This window comes from Rhea pennata, chromosome 1, assembly GCF_028389875.1.
Source record: "Rhea pennata isolate bPtePen1 chromosome 1, bPtePen1.pri, whole genome shotgun sequence".
Taxonomy (NCBI): Eukaryota; Metazoa; Chordata; class Aves; order Rheiformes; family Rheidae; genus Rhea; species Rhea pennata.
This window is the reverse complement of record NC_084663.1, coordinates 9,782,497-9,809,559: the sequence shown is the minus strand read 5'-3', so window position 1 is coordinate 9,809,559 and position 27,063 is coordinate 9,782,497. Positions and strand designations below refer to the sequence as shown.

General features: G+C 40.4%; 1 protein-coding gene across 1 annotated transcript in view; it reads right to left on the bottom strand.

Annotated features, from left to right (window-relative positions):
- The window catches only part of SEMA3A (semaphorin 3A), a 169,637-nt gene extending 143,870 nt beyond the window's left edge, over nt 1-25,767 (bottom strand). The window contains exons 1-2 of the mRNA XM_062597623.1: nt 25,746-25,767; nt 24,838-25,035 (exon numbers count right to left, since the gene is read on the bottom strand). Of these exons, the coding sequence (XP_062453607.1) occupies nt 24,838-25,035; nt 25,746-25,767 (220 nt within the window). The remainder of the gene's footprint in view (nt 1-24,837; nt 25,036-25,745) is intronic.
- Nucleotides 25,768-27,063: the final 1,296 nt, after the last annotated feature.

Sequence of the window (27,063 nt, the reverse complement as noted above, 5' to 3'; positions counted from 1 at the left end):
ATTGAGTGCTACTGATTTTTTTTGGCATGGAAGAAGAAGAAAAAGAACAGATGGTGAAAGAAATAAGTTAAGCTGCTGGTGATGGAATAAAATATCGCACTGAATTATAAAGAATGATGAACACAAATCCCTTTAAACAGACATTTACATGCAGTATAAGAGGCTCATATTGTTGACGTTCGTTTTTGATTATTTTGGTTTATCTTCTAGCTGTTAGAGCTTTTACATTCAATATGATCTCTAATCTGAATTCAAAATAGAAGTCCAAGGCAATTTACAAGAGATGCAAAGATACCTGTTTCACTATATTTATGCATAGGCCAAAGCCATTAACAATGTTCAAAAATGTATAACAAAAAAAACCCACCCAAAGTCATGCTTTTCTTTCTTGATAGAGTCTTTATTGCAGATTTGAAGGAATGCACGTATGGCCGAAGTCTTGACTACTTTTTCTGGTTCTTCCAGTTTTAATAAAAAAAAAATGCTTTCTCTCCTCCCCAGACTTTGCTTTACTTATAGTCTTAAATTTTAAGAGCCACAAACTGCTATTATTAAAAATCAGTGCGTTTCAGAAAGATGTGTTCATGCACATGAGAGGCCATGAAACACTGTGAAGGTTGCAGGGTAAATTTAAATTTCATCTTGGGACATAAGTAATATTACTATGCCAAACTTTACCGTGGTAAAGTGACTGCAACTCTTCATTTCAGTAAAGATGCACAGCTTTTCAAGACTTCTCAGTCCGACGCTTCTGCATTAACCCTTCCTTTTTTCTAATGTGATCTAATCAGCATTTTGCTTACGATGTATGAAACAGCATACCTTCAGTTGCAGGCACCTTATCAAATGTGGTAGACAGATTTATTTTTTGTATATTGAATAAGATTTTGTCTCACCATGATCATTTTTCTGTAATTTAACCTAAAACCACAAATCGATATCGTAAAGCCTGATGTCAGTTCTATTGCTTTAGCAGAATTATGACTCTGTCCTAAGTTAGTAAAGACAAATCCCCTTGAATGTCCATGGTTATCACTCATTATTAATAATATCAATACTTTTCATCCTTTCAGCCTCCAGATATGTTTCAAAGATGGTTTAGTAGCACTGGATCCATTTAACAGACAAACATGTTTGGTTTTCAAGGTACATATCATGGCTGGGGATTAAGTTCCTTTTACTGAAAACCAGTCTGAAGCCCTGCACTCCATTTCAGTGATCTCACTGTTCCACACTTTGTGGAAAAATCACTTTGCTGAATGTCTCCTATGCCATTCAGTGCTAACTCTCAGCCCCCTTGAGTTTCTGGAGTTCTGAAATCCATACCCATGTTTTATGCCTTGAAACGCTCTGATTATGACTTCAGCTCATACATTCATTTCATACTTGCTCCTGATAAAGATATGGAGAAGACATGGATATTAGAACGTCTGGATGGAGGTAACTGTTTGTAGTTCACTTTTTTATGGATTTTCAGGGCATGGTACTGTGTTCCCAAAGCTTCCACTATCCATTCCTACTTACCAAATTATCTTTGTTTATTTTGAGACCCTTTTGGGGAAACTATAGTCACATCCACAGGAATCTTTTAGGCCATGTTACAGAACTCCAGATTCTCTGCTTCCCACTATATTTCCTTGTGTGCCACAGGAGACAGGACGATCAATGTTAATCGATATGTATTTCTAGCCCTGACCCTTAGTCAGCACTTACTACATCAGACCCTGCCAATAGATGCAATCCGTATGACTGAAATACTTTCTAAACCTCCAGACCTAGCATACGTATCTCCATCCAGAATACCGTCCATATGGCTGATCCCAACAATAACTGCAGCTCCTCATTCTTGGAACAGTTCTGTATGACCAGCGCATGCACAGTGATGCTGCTGGTTACCTCGTTAGCCATCCTGCAGACTCACAATTGGTCTTTGTGCACCGTTTCTTAATGCACTCAACATAGTTGGCATGACGCCACACATCTCTTGGGACTTTAGTGGATCACAGAGAACAGTGAGCTGTAGCTCACTAAATGTAACATACCTGCATACGTTTCCTGTCAAGCATGACAGACTAACATCTGGGGTCTCTTTCTACTGTTTGTACAAGAGAAATGTTCAGCTGTCCACAGAATATTCAAGGAATTAATAGTGGCCTTGAGCTGATCCTATATTAAACTGGTCTCCCAAACCATGGAAATGCACAGGTTTCCTCTGGCAGGCTTTTCTGGAACCCCTTGATCTTCATACAGATGTGTCATGTGTCCAGCAAACAATCATATAACCACAAATCCATAATACTCATCCATGCTGGGAAACTCTTCTAAGAGAGGAAGCATGATTAATAGGTGACATTTGTGTTATGCTGAGCAAACACTTTAACTCAGTACGTAAGTCCTGTTGAAATTGGACCTCCATCTCCCAATTGACCAAACTGACCTTAAGCCAAGCCTGCAGAGAAAACAGAAGTAGCCGTCTATATTTTAAAGAAATATGCACCAAATTCATGAGGATCAGCAGCAGCAGGAGAAAACGATACCTTCCTGGATGACATAAATTACAACCTGATGAGTAACTGATCATTGTCATGAAAAACTAAGAGACCTTTGCTCTGATTAAACTTTGCAAAACCTTGAGTTCTTAAGTCAGAAAGCATCTTATATCCAAAATGTATCAGTCAGACATCAAATATATTTGCTCTAATCATGTTTAGGCTTTCTCCATGAACTCTGCATCATTCTCAGAAAAAGTTCGACAAAATCATCATCTTGCCAGATTTGTCTGATAAAGACAGTGGGACCATTTCACTCACTTGAAAGTCTCCCAGGTGAATAATCAAGATGACAAGACAGAGCAATCTGTACTTCAGATACAAGTGGGGAGCATGGTCCACTGCTATGATGAGAGATGACTAGTTCTTGACCAGCCCTCTGATGTAGCTGAGTAAAAAATATCAGGAAACTGGAACTGCCTACTTCTCCCAGACAGTTTGCTTTGATGCCTGCTAAAAGCCCTGACACCAATAAGAAATCGCTACACAAGGAAAAGCATGGGTAACATGTTTTCAGGCCTGAAACATATGGCTTGAATTTCTAGTAAAGGTTTCAATATTTTGTTTTCCCCTTTCTCTCTCTAATATCCAGAAGACATCATAATATCTATAATATTTTTATTTTCATTTATAGTACATATAGTTTATAGTATAGTACATATAGTAGTATATGCTAGGATAGACACATACACTTCTACTGTAGAACACATTGAACCTGATTAAACTTGATCCATAAAACATACGATTTAAAAGTATGTGTATATATGTACGTATGTATGTATGTATGTATGTATGCATAGCATGAGGCAGAGGCAAGAAAAAAACACAATTTTAGAGTAAGGATGAGCAATATTATTTTGATTTCATATTTATGCCTATTCTCTTAAAAGGCAGTATTTTCACGGGTCTGAAAATACCCCACACTTCCACTGACTTCAGGTACCTTTGAAAAATCAAGGATGAGAACTGCTGCCAAAATATCAAAGACTATAGATAAAAGTGAATATAATCTGAAATTAGCCAATCAAAGAGTCTAAAAATTCATTATCACTTTGTCCTAATTTTGCTTAGAAGAACTGTAAAAATAGCTGCAGAAGTAAGATGGCAGAAAAATTAAAAAATCTAGCAATACATGGCACGGAGTTGCTGTGTTCAGTTCTTAAAGGAACTTCTTCCATCTCACGGGTCTGACCATGACAGAGCTAGGAGGAATGTACAAAAGGGGAGGAAGAGGAGCTGTACTATTATATACTTCCTGAAGATCCTCCCTGAAGTAAAATCTATTATGAACATACCTAAATACTCAGGATTTTTCTCTCAGTTTCTGTCAGAAATGCCTTTGTAATCTGTTGCTAGGCTTGAAATGATTCAAAGTGAATGCTATTAATTTTAAATGTCTTCTTTTGCTTCCATCCACAGTAATGTTTGGTTTGGAAAAGCTCAACATAGAGATACTCTTTTGTGATTATGAAGGAAAATTTTAAAAGCTTATTTGCTGAACAGAAAAAAAAAAGTAGAATTTTGCAATATTTATTTTCCTTCGATATATTTCAATGTTTTTTTCCCCTTAACTATCAGTCTCAATGGTAGTGGCTAAAGTTACTGATTTTTACTCCTCAAGAATAAAATCAATTAATATTTATGGGTTTTCTTCCTTCCAAAAAACTGCTTAATTCAGGACTCATGTGCTTGTGTCCTTTCCTCATCTCTGTCAAAGAGCCATGGTATGTCCTTGGCCTGGTGGTTTACCCTGTTGCGTCTCAGTCCGCTGCCTATCTTTGATTTGCTAAACAGGCTGTCAGGTTTTCCACAGAGAAACAATGTTTTGTAGCTTTGTAGTGCACACTGGAGTCCAGCTTTCATAGGGAGCTTTAATTTCTCCTATCAAAAAAGTAGGAACGCAGAAGTTCATTAACGATCAAAAAAACAGCCAAATTAGATTAATATAACCTCTAAAAGACATAACAAATACCCATAAAATTGTCTTTCCTGATGTCTAAAAATTACGTCCTCACACTAATCTACTTCTGCTTACGATATTATCTGTTTTCTGCTAGGGAGGTCTCCAAAGTATTACCTTGACAACCAATAAACATTAATCCATGTGAGATTTTCCCCTTGAAATACTTTCTATATTGGAAATGTTATGTAGGAGGCAAATTTCACTGGAACTGGAAAAGATGTGCTGATGAATCGATTCACATTTCTATGGATTTTGCAGCAAAACAGAATCCCAGATCCTTTTTCACATGAAAACAAATTCACTGTCAGTCTAATGGAATTGGCTCCCCTGGGCACACCTGGACCATGGATTTATCTGCTCCGGGACACCTGCAGCACCATCTAACAAACAGTACAGTTTAGTTCATTCAAAGTCCAAAGTAGCTTGCATAACATCAGATGCCTATGTTACTGTATGTTACTATTCTTAATTCTCACTTGTCATGCATAGCTCAGTTTGAAAGGGCCAAATCAAGGATGACAAGAAGTATTTTAAGCCGCCAAATGCCTGGGCAAAAACCGTACCTTGCTTCATTCCTTGGCAGTTCTGTAGGCTGAAGCAGTTTCCAGCTTACCTAGCAAGACCTTGTGCTGCTGACGTGCCACTTAGTCAGAAAGCTCAAGCAAGTCACACTTTGCTCCATCACCCCAGCAATGTCAGCTGTTGAGACTGAGCTTGGAAAGAGTGCTGTAACACTACTGACCAAAACCCGACCTGATTCATACACTATCACCGTCAACAGAAGGACTTCTGCTGAGTTTATTGGGCTTCAGATTGCATCTCTGTAGAGCAATACCAAGAATCTGAATTACACCCAGCAACTAACATGGGGCCGAGGCAGCAGCAAGCAGATGACTAGATTCCACTTCACAGAAGCACCCTGAAAGCACGACCAGTTTAAAAGAGGTTGATCAAAGTCTTCCAGTGTCTTTCCACAAGCTTTGAACAAGTGCGCAGAAGGTATCTACCTTCTACCAAGGTAGAAGGTATCCAATCTAATAGGAAGAGGACAGAGGTTTAGGATGTAGTGAGGCGGACATCCTAATTCTGTTGCACAGTGCACGCTTGAAAGTCAGGTCACATGCATAATATTTTATTCATAAGGGCAACACTTTGGAGCACTTGCAAAATAACACATTGCTTGGGTCTCTAAAGACGTGACATGACCTATCGTGCATGCTATTTCAAAATAACACACAGCTTGTCGCTTATTATTACTGCGATAATCTGTATTTGAATAAATCAACAACGACAATGAATACTTACATCAAGGAAGGCGCAATCCCAGCAAAAAAAGAAATTCTAGTTTGGTATTCCTTACGGAGAATAAAGGAAACCTTTCGTAAATAAGGACTGTTGTTCCAGACTTACCTCTTGAAGAAAGGTTAAATCCCTTAGAACGAGTAGATGGTTTCCTTAACATTCAAACACAACATGGGATTAACTTTTCAGAAATGTTTTCTATGCCTAGTAACACTCATATATTCTTCTATGCCAGAACCTAGGGGACAGCACAGCTTGTTTTATAAAACAGTCATTCTTCTTGTGTGACACCTGGAAGTCCCCTGATAATCTACAGTGTTCCAGTTGACTGATATAACAAAGTACACCTGAAACCACAGGTTAGAAATGGGGAAAAAAGAAAAAAAAGAGAGAGAGAGAGAGAAATAGAGGGAGAGAGAGAGACTTCACATACAAAGTTTCAGCACTAATAAAAATGAACATGAAACTGCTGCTCCTCGACAGCAATATGAGACAAACATGCCTTTTCATATTGAAATGTATGATGGTAAGAAACTTGAAACATTTTGCAGTCTTTACATTCAGAACATGGCATAATATGAAGAGGTCACATAAGGAAGAAATTTTGAAAATAGAAATTGTCAGGTTTTGGACTATCTATCTATAGTAATAACCATCTATATAACCTTCTAAACCACGAGGAAACTATAAAAGCAACCTTTTTATCAAACAACAACTTTTTTTTCCCCCTCTCTCTTTAAAAGGGGCAAACTTCTAAAACCATTTACTTCTCAGGTGCTAAAGTAAGGCAGTCAGAAAGGTATTTTTAAAATTCTTGAATCTGTGAAATTAGGGCAGATATATTATGAAGGAACTTTTTAAAGGTTTTCAAAATGTTCAAATTTCTTTTTACTGCTTTCTTACTAGAAAGTAATAGTAAGATTTTTTTTATTTGTTTGTTCTGACCCCTGCACTAAATACTTCTGTTAGTTATCAGTTGTACTACTTGTTCTGAAAAGTCCAGAGAGAATCTCATTGTGCAAAAAGATAGTCCTTGCCTCCAAAAAACATGCAGTATCAATGGCAAATAAAGCAAAAGGTAGGGTAAGCAAAACAGCATTGCTCCTAACTAGAGATGGGAAGTTCAGGCACAGCAAGATCGTCTATAGGCACATAGAAAATTTGGGTAAGATCCTGCAGTGGAAGATAATCTATGAATGTCAGGTTTTAGCTACAAGGCCACTCTTCCTGACACTGTGAACTTCACTTAAACATGAAAATGAAATAATGTAAGACAAACATTTATCTTAATCTTTCAGTGTCTTAGAAGTTTTAAAGCTAATACTCTTTAAAAATGGAGGAAGAGCTCCGGGAGGTGGTATTATACTACTTTACCAAAAATACTTTATCCTTACTGTACATTAGTGCTTTCTAGGGAGAAAATAATAATGAAATATACAGACTAAATAATTTAGACCTTATTTAAATAACAATTCTATCACATAAACTGTAATCAATAAAAATATTATTTCTTTAAATAATGTATTAAAATTCTATTAAAGAAACAGACATCTATTTTTAATGCTGTTTTCTGCAATAAATTTTGAGGACTATGTTTTGACACTAAGGCATAGCTGCATGTATCAAGATGGTTTGGAGCTTCACAAGTCACATCAGAGCTCTACGAAGCCAGCATTTCTCTGAAACAACCTGAGAAAAGCAAGGAATTTTTGTCTCAGGGGAAATTACAATATTCCAACATCTGTTTTCAAATTAAGACAAATCGTCACAATGCTGAACTTTTCACAGACTGACAATTTAGGAAAAAAAAAGAAATCTGGGAAGGTTTTTTATTTTGGTTTGGTTTGGTTATGGTTTTGGTTTTGGTTTTTGCTTTTTTTTCTGATCGTTTTGTCTATGTCCTTCCTGCCTGGACATTCAGTTTTCTTGGGATTGAATGGGGGAAAGCAGTGTATGCCCACCACAACCCAGACACGGCCAAGTCATATCCCTAAATCTTGGACATGCTTCTGAGTGTCCTATCTCACAGGGCATCCTACGTAAATCCCAATAAATTGCATCTAGGGAAAGCATAAATACGCCTTATGCCTGATTCTTACCTTTTGGCTGTAATTCTAGGCAGGGATACGTGTCTTGTGCCTTGCTGTTATCATTTAATCCTTATGCTAATTTCTGAGGTAATATGTAAGAAGATTTAATGGAAATTGTGACCCTGTGTAGAAAAGAACGGGGAAGCAAGCACTTATAGCTACACGAAGCCCCTATGAATCATGGTGTCGCCCTGAACACACTGAGGTTAACGACACATGAATGCAAAGTTGTGTGTCTTAGACCAGCGCTACGATCCAAAGTACTGTTTTCATTTGGATAGAGCTGGTGGAAAATCCTGATTAAATGGAAACTTCATTTTTCATCGACGATTCATTCTGATGGGAAGTGCTGGTCTAATTCTCACAATAAGCTACCAGAGAACCCCAGAAGGAAACTCTCTGGTTCTTCATGCCTTTCAGAGCACGGTCATCAGCCTGGCCGCTTCGGCGCTTTGCCCATGCAGCTCAGCACCGATTTCTATGCCAGGCCCGACTTGGAGCGAACGTGGTGGCACGAACTGGTCAGAAACTCATCTCACCTGTGCCAGAGGTCAATTTGGATATGATAGGGGTTTCCATTTACTATGCACGCTGAACTGTGTTTGACCTGACGGCGAAAGGTTCGCTTTAACATCGCAGGCACTTCAGCTGTGCAGCCTCCACTCCACGCGCTGATTTATGGATGCATGGATTTGCATATGGCAAACATCCACACAGCTATATAAGTTTGCATCTTTGCCAATAAACGTAAAATCAGGGCTATGATACTAGTATGAGTAATGTTTTTATTAGAAAAAGCTTCATTTTTTTAATGCACATAAGGATAAAATTTCATTCCATTTCTAGTTTAAAAACAAGGAGACTGCTAAAAAAAAAGAAAGAAAATAAAAAGAATTCTGGGCAACTTATTTACTACTGACTAAATTTTGCTGCTGTTTAACAGGTATGCATGGAGATCTTCTCGTGCCCAAGGGCAGGGCTGAGCATGAATCCTGACACTGGTGGACAAATCACCAATCTGCTCTTGCAAATGGGAACAGAAGAACAGTAACAACCAGTTAGACCAAAGGCCAATCTAATACAGTAACTGCTGATGAACAGTAATGGATGCTTAAGGAAAGAGTATGAGGACAGGACAAGATAGTTCCTCTTAGCCCCTTACATTAAAGCTGAAAAAAATGTTCCAGCTTTAAAAAAACAGTGTTTGGTCTCCCGCACACAAGGGCTAGCCAAATGACTACTGCAGAAGGCTCACGTCTGGGTAGTTTCAGTAGCAGCACTGCCTACACCCTTCATAAACACTAAAAGCCAATGAGCACCCGATTTTTTTCCTGCAAGAAAGCTGTCATTCTCGCCTCAATGCACATGTGTATCTTCCACTAATGTTAACACTGTCTTGATGAAACACTGGCAGATAATTCATTCTTTCCCTTCTGGTAGGAGCAAAGGAGAAAGATCCACCTCCCACCCACATTTTGTAACAGATTTAGGAATGCAAGACCATTCATGCTTAAATCATTTACTGTGCTATGCAAATGTTTATACCCACTGAAATACAAAACACATCATCTGTTATTTGGAAACCCAATTTTGAATTAGGTATTTATGCTGAAAACAACTGAAAATAACTCATAGCAGGGCATGGTGTAATTTTGCACTGTTTGTGGGTCTGATCCAAATATGGTTGTGTAAATAACTTTGTCTTTGTGTACATTATGTAAGTAAATGCATGCATGCGCATGAGGATACTTTCCAAATCCAGAGAGCCTGGGAAGTTTGCTCCCCTGGCTGAGCTACACAGAGAGGGGCTGAGCTTAGCTATGAGCACAAAACCCATCAGAAGAGCAGTTGGGTAGGAGAGAACTTCTGGTCTAAGCAGGGCAAAGCAGGTGAAGGAGGTTCCCATGTTGTTCTTGCACTTCATGCAGTCTTTCACCTGCTGCTGCCTTTACACAGCTGGCCGATGTCTGCATGGCCCTTAGCTATCAGGTGAACAGCTTCAGAGACCTTCTGACAATAACTGGTCTTCCTGACATACACGAATCTCCTATATTTACTGATACATTTACAATGTACCTTCTAACTAGTCCCAGGAACCTCATCCTTGCCCAGGAGCACAGAAGTGTCAGGCTGCCTCCCCTGCAAGGCATTTAGACATGTTTATTAGTGAGGTACGCTGTGGGTTGTTCGCTGACTGCTAACACAGTTTAAGTAAGAGTTCCAATTAATTGCATTGATTCCCCCTTCCAGCTTGGGGAAAGGCTTCGCAGCCAACTGCAGCAGAGATCAGAAGCAGTGCTAATGTGTTTCCTATTGGCGTTTACACCACAAATGGTTTCCGCTCTTTTTTTTTAATAGAAAACATTCTTATTATTTCCTTCTTCAAATGTATGCCTATCATAAAAGGTGGAAAATTTTATTGTCCCATCACCCTGTATTATATTCATGACTTGCTGCATTTTCTTAACATGTGACACAGGACACAATAAATTTGAGGTTAACAGAAGCATCTCTACAAGCGGCTCCAGCCGAGCAGCTGCAATCTGAGATTTCCCTCGCCGTTTTGCAAAGAGCACGGCGAGACTATTGACAAGCTGTGCGGAGCGTGCGAGCACATGGCCCTGGGTTTGCTGTCCCACTTTGTCAGGCTGACGTTTGAGAAGCTGCAGGAATGCCTCGCTCGCACTAGTAGCTCTTTGGAGCAGGGGAAGGCAGCCCCAGGGCCTCCCGCTGCGGGGATTGCTCCCAGGCCACTCTCCGATGTGCTCGGGCGAGAAGTAGCAATTTCTGGCCAAGGCTAATAGAAGTGCCTGGAGCTATAACTCCAGAAGGGAAGTAATACCGCAGTAAGGGATAAAAGTTTCCATGATGCTATGCCCTTTTTTTGATGTATGTCGGGATGGTTATTGGAATAGAACAAGTGCACGATGGAAACGCTGTTTCCAACATTACAGTGTTACTTATCTTCAGTTGCTGTGCTGAAATCAAACTACTTCAAGGCTGATTTGGGGCAGGTGTGTTTTTAATGCTACATATACACAGATGAACTTTTACGTTTTAATGGAAAGACCTATCAACAGGGAAATGGCAGAGGGTTTCAAAAAAATAAGGTAAGACTTGCTCCTTTGCTCAAAAACTCAGATCAGGCTTCCTTTGATATTTGAAAATATCTGATCACATTGCGTACACTTGATCAAACTGATATAACTCCTGTAAAAGGAGTGAAAGCTCCCCAGCTTGCGTGGGCATCTTCTGCACTGACCTCAGGACCGCGCGGGCCGTAAAGCCGTCCTGAACTACGGCCAGGCCAGGAACGCTCTCCTTGCGGCACCTCAGAGCACAGCACGACCGGAGAGCAACCGAGACCAAGCGAGATCGTCACGGGTTGAAAAGTATTTCATTTGGGAACCGAGCAATATTTTGAATAGTTTTTGCCTCATTTCTTCCCATTAACCGGCCAAAGCTCAACAATTTCAAGTGATGGTAACAAACGCTTGGTTTTGCGGGATTATTATTTCATAAGCGAAAAAAAACTTATATAACCTCCCCAAAGGCCACTTCACGCCACAAGTGCCATGTATATCGAAATCAATGGGACTACTCATGTGAGGAGAAGTTTATAAGATCAGTCTCTTTCTTTTTCTTTTCATTTTTTTAATCTCATGGTAAATACCGAGACAAATCACATTTCATTATAGGAATATTAGTGTGATTGAGTAAATCCCAGAGCCTTTGAATAATTGCCCTTTATAAATGCAGTGAATGAAATTGTGTTTAACTTTGTCTCAGTGAGTTCCTTTCAGCATAATTTAACCAGATCAAATTAGTGCACAGAAGCTTTTTGAGAAAGAAAATGTGTGCTGCAAATGATTACAGGGGTGACACAAGCTATTTACTGAATTATGGAGCTTGAATGAAATACAGCATAGTATTCGGAGGTAAGTAGATGGAAACTACAAAATAATATCAGGGAAAATGATTATTGCCCAGTAAACTACTGCAATGGTACCATGTTATCTCATGATTAAGGGATCAGTACATAATTCACATCACCTTCTGATGTGAACTTTATTTTGGAAACATTTTTTAGTCCTTGTGCCTGCCTAATCACAGATTTTGGACCTGCTTCAGGCATAAATGGCTTAGTAAATCTTTCTCTCCCCATACACACACATGCCAATTCTATCTAAGTAGACACGAAGTACTATAAAACATGTAGAAAATCGCCTGGCTCAGAGCCTATTACGATCCTTAGTTTACTATGTGTTTTTCATTCTTCTACTGTTTACTTTCATATTTTTTTTTTTGGGGGGGTGCATGAAAAAGCATATCTTTTGAAGGGCATATTTAGTTTTAAATGAGAACATTTAGCCACTTTCCTGTGGTTATGGGTAAAGCACAGGAGCAGAACAAAATAGAGAAATGCTGAGCAGCATGCAGGGTAGTTAAAATAATGACTGTTTTGACTGCCTATAGGGTCAGATACTGGCAAAATTCAGAAAAATAGTCTTGGGTCCCTTACATTTGTTCATTTCCCATGATACTTGTCTGCTGTATTTTCTTCATCTACATCTGCTTACTGCTTAGGTCTTGTGCTGGAGGAAAGGGCAGAGGAAGGGTTATTTTAGCTTTTTTCTTCTTTTTTTTCTTCCTTTTTTTTAATATTAAAACAGCCAGAAAATGTAAAGCAGTGGGAGAGCTGGCATTGCTTTTTAAGTTTCATTTTTCCCCAGGTGGCCATTATTACAGCAAATCTATTTAAGGCATGGGAGTTTCTGTACCTGTGAATAGGTTAATGTTTTATGGTGCTGCTTTTTAGAGCACTTTGAATTTCAGCTATCTCTGTCAGGAGCTAGCTACAGAATTATTTACATATCTCCCTCCCTACCTCCGATGACCATTCACATGCAAATAGGAGCTTTGACAGCTTCTGCATGCATTTATGAAACCCAGCGATTTTTCAGCTCAGAATGAAAGATATGACAATGTCTTAGAATAAAGCTCTGCCAGACTCTAGACTTGTTTCTTATTCTGCAATAGCGAATATGGATAAAACTTTCTTTGAGTGGAAAATTCTGGGAGCACCGTGAATGCAAGTTTGTCACAACGTAAGAATTAATTTCTTAGGTTCTGCCTGTGGGAGTGTAGTTTTACAAACTACTGAAAAGGCAGTGCTGACTTAAGCGGTTCTTGCTTTACCCTCCCTTGACCACTTACAATCCTCAAACTAACTTATCCCCCTCCAACAAAATATTGGTTTTTAAACCGGCCCCAATTCCTTGCCCGGTGGACACACTGCTGCACCAACACTGCACGTGGCGAGGAAGAGGAAGAGCGGACGCCCAGGCCGGTCCTGCCTGCTGAGCCCGTGCTTGAGGAACCTGGACCTGCACCATGGAGCACTTGCTTGGTATTTTGGTATTTGGTATTTTCTCACTAACAAGCGGGCCCCCGAGCAGTTCACTGCTGCATATAATAGGTTCACAATCTGGTCCTGCACATGCAAGCAATTCTCTCCAAACTCGTGTGTCCAAAAGACCTAACTGAGTGGCTCAGCTCAAGACAATATTACGCTTTCACGGTGATTATCAAAAATCAGCGCTATTCTAGCCATTCATCAGTGGTTATTTCAAAAGAAAACCTGTCTCAAAACCTAAAGCCTCCTTTATTCTGGTGGGGTATCAGTGTCCTATAACCAGAAACAAATAGACATTTCCTAGCCTAAAAAGCTATCCCTCACCTCTCCTCATATAATTAATTTACATACACTGATCACTTCCATATGTCTGGCATAAGGTTTTTACCTTAGTTTGTTTGCATAGTAACGGGGGCTGAACCCACGGTGAAACAGAATTCAGCTTTTGTCATATTTCTACATGCTGACAGAAAACATTTTTAACAGAATGGCAGTTATTAGAAATATCCTTTTAGTTTTTTGTGGTAGGTCTCAGCTATGGATTTTTTTTTCTTTTTAATAAAAGTTGTACTGCTCAGTCTTTTGTCGGTATCTCTGTTGCCATATAAATTAACAGTATCGGTGGTCCTCTCCACCAATACAGTTACAGACATCGTAAAGGAATTACACTTGTTTTGCACCAGAATAATCAGTGACAGATCAAAATTCTAGGGAAGAACAATAATACATTTGAGACCTGATACTGCTCCTCTCGAAGACAAATGTAAAAGTGTCTTTACTTCAGTAACCTAAATATTTTACATTGATCTCTGCTGATCTATTTGCTAACATCAAGAACTGGGTTTAGTATTTTTAGCACTAGTATAACTGGCACAAAACTAGCTAGCAAATGGTCCTGTAAGACACCTTGGTCTAACTTGTGTCTGAAGTCCAAAAGTGAATCAAAAGCTTAGAAATTTTTGTATTGTCTCTATATTTCTTAATTGATGGAAGGAAAATAAGTATATTATTATGGAAAAAGAACGTGCCTCAGAACAACCTTTACAGCACATGAGGTGCTTGAGGAAGTGCAGAAGCAAAGAAACAAGTAACGCTCTTAGAGTTAACTCACTACAAGTAATTTTAAATGCTACATTTAAGCTATGTGGAATATATGAACAACCAATTTTATTTTCACACACACCAGGTTGATGAGGGGAACAGGTGCTTTCATACTTATTTTAGGAATGAAGGATGTGAATTTTAGAGATGCAGAATTCCACTTCTGAATTTATTGTGGCCGTTAATCCTCACTATTAGGCTTCAACTTGGGCTGTTAAGCAACAGTTTTGCAGCAAGTGAGTCACAAATGATGGTCAATTAGACTGAGCTGATTAGGGAGCATTTCCCCAAGTGGCAGAGAAAGGCTGCCCTGCTCCTGGAAAAGGCTGGAAAGCCTTGGGGCATATGTGCAGACTGAGTGGAAAGGAGAGGAATTGTCCAAAATAAAGTGTTTAGTCTGATAATCAAAAGTGGATTTTTTTTGATTATCAACTCTGATTACAAAAATAAATAAATAAATAAATAAAAATACAAGCCTAGCTTTAACTCCGAGAAACAGGCCTGGACCTTGCATGCATTTGGGAGAGGATATTGCAAAGACTAAGCATCAAGGCACCTTCCTCCAGTCGGAATTATCCATAGTCACCTTCACAGCATCTTTAATGTGAAATGTAGGCGGATACTCAAAAAAGGTTCCTGTATAGAATTGTCTGGAATATTCAGCATCAAATTAGATGGACTTTCTGCATAATAAGCATGTGTTTCATGTAACAGGAGTACACAGCTGTGACTATAATTATTATAATCACTTTAAAGCAATTATAAGCCTCTATGTGTGTTGGTCAGAAATAAGTTCTGACTAAACTTTGAATATACACATTAATGGGATTCTTCTGAGAGTAGGATACAGCTCTGAATAAGCATGGCAAGTCTCTGACCTCAAGCAGTTCCTCACAAGATCACTTAATACCACTTTACAGGTGAGAAATCTGACACGTAAGAGCCAAAGAATTAATGGGATTTCACATTTATGGTATTTTCTTTGATTCCTATTGCAGTACAGACTTCTTGTGCATCATCAGACATGGTGCAGGGTTTCAGTTAACCTCCAACCTCGATCTGTATGCGAGGGGAGCAAAACGTTCCTACTTTGTGTGACTGTTGCCTGGTAAAGGGTGTGAGGTACACTGGATGTAAAAAGAATGATGAAAGACACAAAATCTTAACAGGATGCCGGAAAAGGAATCTGGATTCATAAATTCCATACCTGAAGCAGTAGATTACAGTTCCCTGCATTATAGTAAGAAAATCATGGATGAAAATATAAAATGCATTAAAAAAAACAGAAAAAAATATGAAAAGTAGAATCAGACATTTATGATACATTTGATCTGAATGCTCCAGGTTGCAGAGAGAAACAAAATTTCCAACACATATTACAAAGAGACTTTATTTCACAAAATTCCTTTAAAAAGAGCTATATGATATTTTTTTTTCTTGTAATGTAACAAATCCCTAAATCTTTTATCTTGAGACAAAATCTTACTCACCTATTTCCTGGGAGTCAGGAGTTATGTTATAGTTATGACTAGAGTACAAACAACTGAGCATAGATTTATACCAGCAATACTGAGAGAGGATTACTGTATTGACAACTACACAGACAACATACTGTGGATACTCCCTCGCTGATGATTAGGACGGTTCAGGTAAGTGCAGACAAACTTTAAAGATGTTATCATGCATTCCTACACTTCCCTCTGGATCTACACTTGCTCTTGGTGGATGGACTCTGACATATCTTAGTAGAGCAGTATTTTAGAAAATAAAGAATTTCATGATTATACAATTTTCAGGTAGCTAAGGAATTCATTTATAGTCTTATTTGCAAAGAGATCTAAGCAGTATGTTCTGATGCTGCCTTTCACCTGCTGCAATAGAAAGGAATATGGAAAGAAAACTATCTGGAAGATACAAGTCTTCTCTCCAGGATCCCACAGATTTTCTGCTCTTTCATCACTTGATAGGAACTGACATTTACCGCATAGGTCAGTCAGATAGAGACCTTGCACAGGACCTAGCATGACGGGCATGAGTCGGCCTACGGATGCTGCAGAGCAATAATCATCGCTGAAGGAAACCTTGCAGCGTTTGGAGAAAAAGAGCTTCTCCAGCAGTCAGAGCTGTTTCAAATCCATGCAAAAGCAGTCAGGTTTCAGTGGGTAATCCATGAAGGAAGTAAAAGTAATACTAACATCCTGATTTCTTTACTTAATCTGAAGAGACCTTGCTCTGTTCCTTGTCAGGTACTGCCCGTCCGGTGTCAGCTGGTGATGAAAGCTGTGCTGCTCTCTCTGTGGCTCTTCTGGGTGCTTGTGAGCTGTATTTATTGTCTGTTGCCTCTAGAAAAGGCCACCAACCCCTCCCCCTTGAAAGACAGCTCTAAATCCTTTAAATTATCTCACAGAGCTTTTTTGTGTCCTTTTCTCACACAAGGCTGGGATTTCAAAAGGAGCCAAGAGGGGCCACCAGAACCAACATGAGCTTTGCTTCATTAGAGTGGAGACTAAAGGAGAGCTTTCTTTTTCCTCCTTCCACAAGTTAGATGAAAGCAAATAACTATTCCATTCTTCAGATTGCTCCCTGCAAGATCCAGCTTTGCACAAAAATATTTACAGGAGATGAGAATTTTATTGGACTGCTCACTTCTAAAGTTTCTGCAGTGCTCAGCCGGAGAGATAAGCAAGCAGCCCAGCAAATGTCAAACAATTTTAAAGCGTTACAAGAATGGCAAAAACTTCTGGCTTTACAGTGTTTGGCTGTCGAACAGCAAAGGATGAAAACTGGACGAGCCACAAAACAGAGCAGGGCTCACACATTTCAAAGATTTCTGTATATGAGTCTAGCTCTAGGGGGATCTGTATTCACCAAAGTGAGAAAAGAATCACCCAGATTTTGAGTTTTGAGTATTTATAATATTTAGAAACAAATCTAAATTAGACTTCATCCTACTCTCACTAACAATAACTCAAATGAAGGGGAGAAGCAATGACCAGGCACCTGCCCTTTAACTTGCACATATGCATATGCATATGCATAAGCAAAGCATCCTCTATGAAATTAAATCGTGAAAATATTTTACATTTAAAGTGTAGAAACTTTCAGAATCTGACAGTGATTAGGGGACAGCTTATCAAAAGTTGTGAATGATAAAGCCAATAGATCAGTAAAGCTCCGCAGACCCAGACATTCATTTCCAGCATGTAGCACTGGATTTGGGGGTGTGATCATTTGTAAAAGGAGGAGAATACAGAAATGTGGGAGATGAAGTGAGTAAATGTCTTAAGAACATGAAGAATTTGAATGGTACTATGTATTTCTTGCTATGATGTAAAGTGTGATGTAGATTTAGATGACTTGAAATTCAGATGACCTGAAATTCAGATGACCACAGCTAACCTCAAAATAACAGATGCTGAGGATATACACAGGTTTAATTGGTGAGATTTTTACACAGATTTAAATGTTTATCTGGACAGAGACAGTTTCTTTAATTAGGGTGTTTTGATATCAGAATCCAGCCTAAGTTCATGAAAAAAACATTTAGTTGGTACCTTCTTTTGATATTCTCCTGAAAAGAAAGAAAGTAAATGAATAAAGAAGGAGCTTACATTCCTTTCTTTGAAGAGCAATGAGCACCCTTGAGTCTCATTCAGCCAGCCTAACCCAAGATTAGCGCTCTGGAGGTACCGCTCATCTTCCATGGACTGTAAAAAGAGTCTAATGTGTCTGACTAATCGGTCAAGGAAAAGAGAAGGGGACACCACGGAGAAGCTCCTCCAGTCCAGGAGAAAGGCAACAACGCTCTTAAGGTTCTTGATGTTCTCAACAGCTGTGGCCATCTCTTCCTCACTCTTACACTGGGGCACTGTCCCACTTAGGAGAAAAGGGAAAAAAAAAAAAAAAAGGAAATGTAAAGTAAATGTCCAATCACCCCAGCTATTTGCACCATCCACAGCTGTTACCGTAAGAGAGCAGTGAACCTATGTGGAGGCTGCCCGTGGGAGGACCGTGAACTTGCAGACATTCCAGCCGGGAGCTTTAATCCTGCACGGGAAGGAATGCGCTGAATCGCCCACCAGCCACCGCACACCACCACCACCAGCTTTCACATGTAACCTTAATCAACAAGTGCACCGAGACGTGCTACAGGGCTTCATTTACAATTTTGACTTAGAGCTGTCAGGGTCCACCTCATACATTTAAAAATAAGTGTGTGGGAGCCTGAAGACAACTTCATCCTTTTTAGCTTTCAAACAACTGGAAAATGTCACAACCGTTGACACCACTTAGAAGGATTTGTTTTCATCTCAGTTGCTTAGGCACTGCCTCAGGTGAAGATCTTATTTTGTTTCAGACTGAACAAGGGTCAAGTCAGGCCCCAGCTGATACAGAAACGATGCAAAATCCTGGAGCATCTTTGTATTACTTGTGTTTCCACTACAATGTTCCAGATATGCACATAAGAGAAAGAGATAAAAAGCCTGTGTCTGTCCCAGAAGAAGTAAATAAAAATCTTTCTACTATCAGTTGTGAGGATTAAAGGTCATATGCTAAATCAGTGATCATTTTAGTCAAACCCAAACCACAGCACAGAGTACAGTATCAGAGTGTGCCACAGTATAGCAATGCACTAAATAAAACCTGGAAAGCACTTTTAAATAAAGAGTTAAAAACACAAATCATTTTTCTGGTTTCTTTTCAGAGGGAACTCAATGTAAATGCTTTCTGCACATGCAGACATACACACAGAGGCGAGATTACCATAAATAAAGCAGGTACATTGTAGCAACCTGCAAGACTGGGTTTCTTATTTTAAATATTGCTTTGTTATGTCTTATGGCATAAATACACACCTAAATAAGTCCATAGCATACAGACAGATACTTCAGGCCTGATCAAGAAAAGACTTCAAGCACAGAAATAGTTTTTGAGGTAGACTTCAAGTATCAGTAGATTGAGTTCAGTGAAACTACTAATGTGTTTAAGTTTTTTGACAGATCAGGGTTTTAAGGATACTGGAACAAGCCGCTCCCCTAAGCACTACGCCCCTTGTCCACGGTGAAAGAGCAGAGCTCCCGTTTCTGTCAATACAGCACCTTCCATGGATAATTCAGTCATTTGCAGTCCATATGGCAAAAATAATTGCAGCGAACTTAAGCTTCTCAGAAAAAGGGAAGCTTTGTAATACGGAAACCACTTTTTTCCACTGGAATTAAATGGGAAAGTTGCAAATGCAAAATGAAAACGTTGGGCTAAGTTTTCACCCTCCTTGTTCCAATTACTCCGCATGTCTCCAACCCTAATTAGCTAGCTGAAAATTTCCCTATATAGGCAAGATTGGAGCTTCGGCAGTTCCTGCACCAGCTCCTGCCTCCTGTCAGCGTGTGGGGCACGCTGGCGGCAGGAAGGACGGGGCTGGGAAATTCGGACATCTGCCCTGTCATCTCTTAGGTCTCGTGAAGACCTCAGTCAATCAAAGGTAAAAAAAAAAAAAAAAGATCAGCACAGAGAGCTTCTCCAAAGCGTTCAACACTTACGGGTAGGGAAAATAAATAAATAAATAAATAAGATATCAGACACCTTCGTCGCCTCCTTCCTGCGGAACGAGGCCAGAGAGCGCCGCCGGAGCTGCACAGAAGTACAACGTAGGAAGGGTGGAAGGTGAAGAATGCTGCAAGCTTCTGCCTAAACTGCAAAGGTCACCTGCTCCTCTCTCTTACCAGCCTTCTTCCTAAATTTAGAGGTGCCCCTCTCTCCTTTTCAGGCAAGTTACAGCCTGAGAATATTATACAGAGAATATTCCGCACAGTGCAGTTTAAGCAAGAGGCTTTTTAAACAAATACCTTGAAATCTGAGACAAACTCTAATACCAGTCCCAACCCAGGAGACACCCGCTCTCTCCCCGATGTTTCTCTCCCCCTTTCCTCCTCCCAATTGCTTTCCCAATATTTGTGGAGTTATTGGATTGTGAGTTATGGAGTTTGATTGAAAGAAAAAACAACAATCAAACCCACTGGCAGGTCATCAGCTCCAGCTAGATTAGGTCAACAAACCATAAATCAAGTATGATATTTATACTAACGTATACGCAGGTAATTCAGCGCTGTGTCATTCCTGCCTCGTAAGGGCACCTTGGCCTGATGGAAGAGGACAGAAGTTTTGCCGTTGCTTTCTCTAGGGCCAGGATGTCACCCGTACAGAAATCCATCATATAAAAACGTAAATCAGCCGCACGTCAAGAAGGAAGCAGTTCTTACTATCACTGCAACTTTAAACAAAACACTTATTTTTAATATGGCTTGAATTGGAGCCAAGGAGTAATACAGCTAAATCTGTGCGCCATGTTTTTCCAGTTTACTTATTCTCAAGTAATATGTATCCAATTGAGCAACAATAACAAAAGAGAACCACACATGTACTCTCACAAAACATATTTAAAGCATTTAGTAATTTCCAATAAACAAATAGGACGCGACAGATGGATTTGGGAAAGTTGGGTTCACAGGCTTTGCTCAGGTAGGGACAAAAATCAGGGCTGCCTTAGGGAAAGGTTTGTGAATCAAGGCATCTTGATGGAAACTCTCTTCCCCTGCGTTTATATATTTATATCTAGCAGTGACTATAACTAGTTCTACCTCTATTTTTACCCTTACCTCACCATACAGAGAACAGTAAAATAAAATAGGAAGCAATAAATGATAAGAGAAATCCACCTGGAATAAAGGCCGTATTTGTTGTTTCGAACTTTGCACGCTCAACCTGATCACTGTCTTACCGAGAAGGTCATGCTCAGCAGAAGTTTCCTGAACAGAGTCTATGACCTAATGACACAATATAGAGACTGTTACAGCAGACACTGAAATTCAAGCCAATGAGATTAAAAAAAAAAAGATTATTTGTTTCCTAAGAGTTTATTGAAAGATTCCTTACTTTTTGTTTGACTGATTGGCAGTGTCATTTATCTGCAGGACACCAAAGGGGGAGCACAGAGGTAGAAGGGCTCAGCTAAGCCTTCAATGCTGTAGTTGGTTTTACCACACTTAGGCTGTGATCCAGCACCCATTAACCTTAAGGAACTTTGGATCAGGCCCTTAATCATAGTCATGCTCTTTGACTGAAATAAGTAGATAAATATCATTTGGGTAAGTATTATCACCTTTCCAATTCATGCACTCAGATCAAAATACTTGGAAGCCTTAAAATGAAGAAACCTCCGATGCTACGGGACATGGCTTTTGCCGCTGATGTCAGCAGGACATGGAGCGTTCTCCTGAAATTTCCTTCCTCTAATATACCACCAAAATCACACTTATAGAAACCAAGTAACCAGGACTTTGTTTTACAACAAGCAGAAAGAACCTCTTCAGACCACAGATATGACCTTAATATATGCACATACACTTTCCCTCCCTTTTCCAATCCGTAATGTGCCCTGCTGGATGCCTCTAATCTGCCGCAAGGCTGTGAGTGACAAGAAGTTAGGAGGAAGCAAGGATGGAAGTTCACTGAAACTTCTGTCCAGTAACCTGGGAAATGGCAGAGCTAATACCGGACCTTTGAAAACAAGTGACCATAGGAAATCAAGGTTGGCAGGGATTTAACCCTTCAGAACTCATTTGGTAACTTTTAAAGCAAATGCCTGAGCTTCTTAACCATGTTTGACATCTAATTAGTCGAGAAAAACAAGAAGTTAAAATACATCCCTGCTATTCTTTTGAAAAAAGGCACTGACAGTTAGCTGCAAGGTATTTGTTTAGGCAAAAAAACAAGCTTGCATGCTACAACAAAGCACAGTGACAGCAACTGAAAAGAGAAGTCAGCTGGGTCACTCTTTTTACCCTGCATACTCTTTTCAATATCATAAGTTTATTTTACTAGACTACAGCTCTATGGAAAGGCAGAGTGGATAAGTAACTGGATAGGTTCTTTTCCTAATTGCAAGTAGTTTGAATTCAGAGATGAATCACATACCAATATATACAGCAGTAATATATCCTGAGAGATACACATTAATAGGTAAGGCACTCAATCAGTGTCTAAAAGACGTATTTTTCAATAGCTACAGCTTTTAAGGCAATTTGTAGAAGTGTTAACATTTATCTGTCTATAGTGTACTATACAGGAACGAAAATTTGTCTTGAAAAGCACAAGCTGCTAAGGCTTAATTTTCCCTGCCTTATAATGATATCCCTGTACTTAGGGATCAATGCAGCAGGACATTCAACACGTTCCTCTTGACCTGGCCAAGCATTTACACTGGTACTTAACTTTAAGCATGTGAGTAGTCTGATTTGAATTGCAGGGTTACACATGTTTTAAGTCAAAAATGTGATTAAGTACATATATGAATCAAAAGTGAGAGTGTGAATTCCTGAGTCTTCAGACCTTACTTTAACTTGCTTCCAATTAAGTATGCATTTAATTTCTTTTCTAGATTGTGAAAAAAAAAGGGTTGCTTGGGGTTTGTACTCATTCTTTTTTACAATAATTCCACCAATAATAACAAAACAGCTTTAGTGTTCCTTTCAGTCTCCTGTTTTACTCATGTAGGACTGTATATTAAAATCTGACCTCTGATGTATTTAAACTATGAAAATTAGATCCTTTCTCCCAGCAAGAGCAGAACTGGAAAACAACCAATCAGCAGAATAACCAAATGCTGCTGAACTGTATATGGATACAGTACCAGTGGGAGAAAACTCTGAGCCAGATCTGGTCATCCTCTCTGAAATTAGTTTCTGCCTGTGTGCACAGGGGTAGCAGACTTGGGCCACCAATAAACTTTAAAAGGGTGAAAAATAATAAACAATAATTAATTAGCCATTAAAGCCCTTTACAGGATATTTTTATAGGATTTATATTTCTCTATATTAATCCAAGTTTCGGTATGATCGTGAAAGTTTGGAAGCAATTAAGAGGGTTTTAATGAGTTTTTAATGTGACATGTAGTCATGGCTTTATTCAGATTCCATTATTCAAAAGAATCAGATTATGTTAAATATAAATGATTTTTCTTATGAAAACTAAATGAACACATTCTGAACTCCTTAAACATTTCTTTTCATATATATGTACATCTATTCAAGTTTAAACACATACAAATATGCATATATGTGTTCTTTAATGAAACTGCACATGCATTTATCTCATATGTTGCATCCAAGTTTTGCAGGTGTTTAATTTTCTGATCTTAAGTGTGAAAATGACGTCTGCCTTGTATCAGAGAGCATTTTACCCTTTCCATTTGCAGCACAAGAAGGACAGATGAAAAAAAAAAGAGAAAACATATTTCTACTGGCAAGAGGTATATTGACACTACACTGTAAACTGAGATTGACATCTGTGACCAGACATGCATACACATGTTCACTTTCTTCCACTGCAAAAGCAGTGTATTACTTTTTCTCCCTCCTCTCTGAACTGTAACCGCTTCTCCTTTTCTCAGCCTTCAGTAATCTGACAATAATGAAGTCAGCTCTTCAGAGCTTTCACATTTTTTAGTGAAAATACTACACAACTCCTCCAGTTTAAACTTCTACCCCAGCTGCATATTCTGCAGATTTCATAATTTTTTTCCTAAAATGTACTTACAGAGGAGCTATACTGATAAAAGTCTGCCTACATCAGAGTTCTCCTTTAACACAAGCATTATGATATGTAAGTTAACTACTGACACTGCAATGTGCGTGGCATTACACAATTTCCAACATAAATGTAAGATCCCTTCCTTCAGTTACACCTTCCCTGTGATCACTAATTAAATACATCAGATTATACCGAAAACAATTTCAGTTCAAACAAACTGCACTGCATTAAACATCCATAGGCAGCATTTTCCAGCGCACAACAGTCCTTTCCTCCTTTTCTGGACTGATCTGTTCCTTTCAGTTTATAGTTTCTTGGCAAACCCACCATCTACTGCTTATGTTAGGCATCTGATCGTCAGATTTGTACAAACTGAATATTCATGACTCGAAAATTAACCACTTCATGCCTAAAAAAATCAAATAAATAAAAGGGAAAAATATGAATCTTCCTCTGTTGCAGGCTGGTCGAAAGAGCTCCGGTACTGTGGCCGTACTACGTGCCCAGAAGCGGCAGATTAGCTGGGTGGCCAAACCCGTCTCATCGTTTTCAGTAAAAGTCCGGTGCAATGACACGAGCCTGGAAACGTTCTTCCAGGGCTCCGCACGCCCCGCAGTCCCTGCGGGCAAAGGCAACTAACTCTTCTTTGTCTGTGTTCAAACTGCGTGGTACCGACGGTAGCACCGAGGGGCTCTTGAAGTATTTCTCAGAAATTGCTCTTAATGCTGATTTCCATTTTGAAAGATAAGGAAAACCGCCGGGGAGCAGGGCGGGGGGCGGGGGGGTAAATTGGGGGGAAGCGAGAATAAGAGAGAACAACAGACTTACCTTTATAGGATAATTTGAGCCTGGGCACGTTATTCTTCCCATGCTGGCAGTTCACTCGTCCTGCTAGGAATACTCCCAAGGAAAGCAAGGCAATCCCAGCGAGGCAGCCCATGCTGCAGCAGCCGCGGCGGGGTCGGCGCCAGCCGGAGCCGCGGCGCTCCGCGTCCTGCCGGGCGCCGCCGGGGAACTTCAGGCAACCTGGGGGAGCGGAGGTAACAGGTGATGGGGGTGGGCTCCGCGCCCCGCCGCGCCCCGCCGCGCCCCAACGCCGCCGCCGCCGGCAGCCGCGTCCCCCCGCGGAGCCGCCGCCGCCGCCGCCGCCGCCGGGGCAACTTCAAGCCCCTCTCACGCACACGCCGCGGGCCGGAAAAGGAGCAGCCCCCGGGCGCCGGCGGGGGGGCGGCATGATGCGGGCGGCGGCGCGGGCCGGGCCGGGCCGGGCCGGGCCGGGCCGGGGCCGGCGCTGGCGGGCGCCCCGCTCCCCGCGCGGCGGGCGGGTCCCCGGCGGCGGGGGCGGGCGCGGCGGCTCCGCGCTCCCCGCGCACATGGGCCGAGGGACGGCGGGCAGCGGCCGCACCGGGAGCGCGGGGAAGCGCGACCACCCCCCCCCGGCCCCCTCCCCCTGCTGTCACACAACGCATGCAAAGGGAAAACCAGCAAAAAACAAAAAAATCCAGCAAAATAATAATAAAAAACCCCATCGCGGCAGAGATCAGACGGAACAGAAACCTCCACCGAGCCTGGGGGAAGCGTGGAGCTGTGCATTTACCTCCAAAGGCACAAGCCAGTTGATTTCACTTTACAGTATTTTTCTTTTTTAATTTCATCCTACAGTTCGCATTCAAAGAGGCACGGCCCCCCTCTAAAAACAACGACAGCACAGCACAAGCCACAACACTGTTACCCACATGAATTACATCTCCTGCCCATAACGTAATCCCGTCCGGATGGCTCCCGGTTAAAAACAAGTAACAAAGTCTTCCATCAGCGTAACTTTGCCACTGAAGCTTTTAAAGCCTTGTTAGGGAAGGTTGCTGTAACCCTCCGCCCTCCCCACCTCCTGCACTACTCCAATTCAACGCAAGAAATTCCTAGTAAAGCCCACTTCAACAATCACTTCAAGACATGTATAGGTCTAGAGGGGCTTATAAATTATACTGGAGGATTCTCCGAAGCATTCTTGTAAGTCAAAAACGTTCCAAACCTTCCAATTTCCAGGACTCTGTGATTATAATAATTTTGCATTTTTATACAATGCAGTTACCTAATGATCTTTGTTTGTTTGTTTAAACAAAAGGATGCAGAAAATCCCCAGAGGTCTTCTAAATGCTAAGGAGCTGTAAGTATAAACATATAAGCAAACTTAACTCTTTCCTCCCACACATCTGAACACCCTTCTTCTAGCAAGCTACAACTGATTAAATTTTCCATGTTGTGCAGAATATCCAGTGTAATATGCAGTTTGGAATGTAATTTGTATTCCCCTGATAGGTGACATGCATTGCATCCCTGTGCAATACTGACAGATGCCTTGGAAGCCAACCTTCACGAAACACCATCATCGTCAAAGACGCGCAGTGACTCCTCTTTATTTTGCCCTCTGCTTTTCCAGAAGGAGTCTGCAAATGCTTTATAGCAAGGGAGTATTTGAGTGAGATCTTTCCATTCTGCTCTTATTTACCTGGAGTTAAAGATCGGTTACGTAGTCCTGCCAAAGGTAATTGCACCACACTTGGAATTTTAGGCAGTGCAGTGTCTCTTTCCTGTGTTCACACCTTGACACTAAACTAGCGTGTAGAAAATAGCCTTAATTTGAAACTGAAGTTCATAGTTGAAAATGTGGGTGTCAGTGTGGTTCTAATTAAAATGTAAAAACTCATGCAGAATAAGGCTTGGTATGGTGGTAAAGCAAGTGCTAGAAATTCTGTCATTGCTGCTTTCATTGCTTAATATGCACACACGGGGAAAAGAAGGGGCTTTTCCCCGCTCCTCTTTAACAAATTCTTTTGCTTTCTGAGGTTAATTCATTAATCCTGTGGCATCGTATCTGCCAGATTCAGCAACTCTATTGATTAGTAGCATTGTTAAGAAAACAAAATCCCCCAAAATAATGTTGATCTTGGTCATTCCCACAGTTGTTATCCTGAGCATTTTCATGCTCCAGGCAGTGGATTAGAGCTCCAAAATGACAAGAGACGCCTGTCTGTTTTCCATGGATTACTTGCA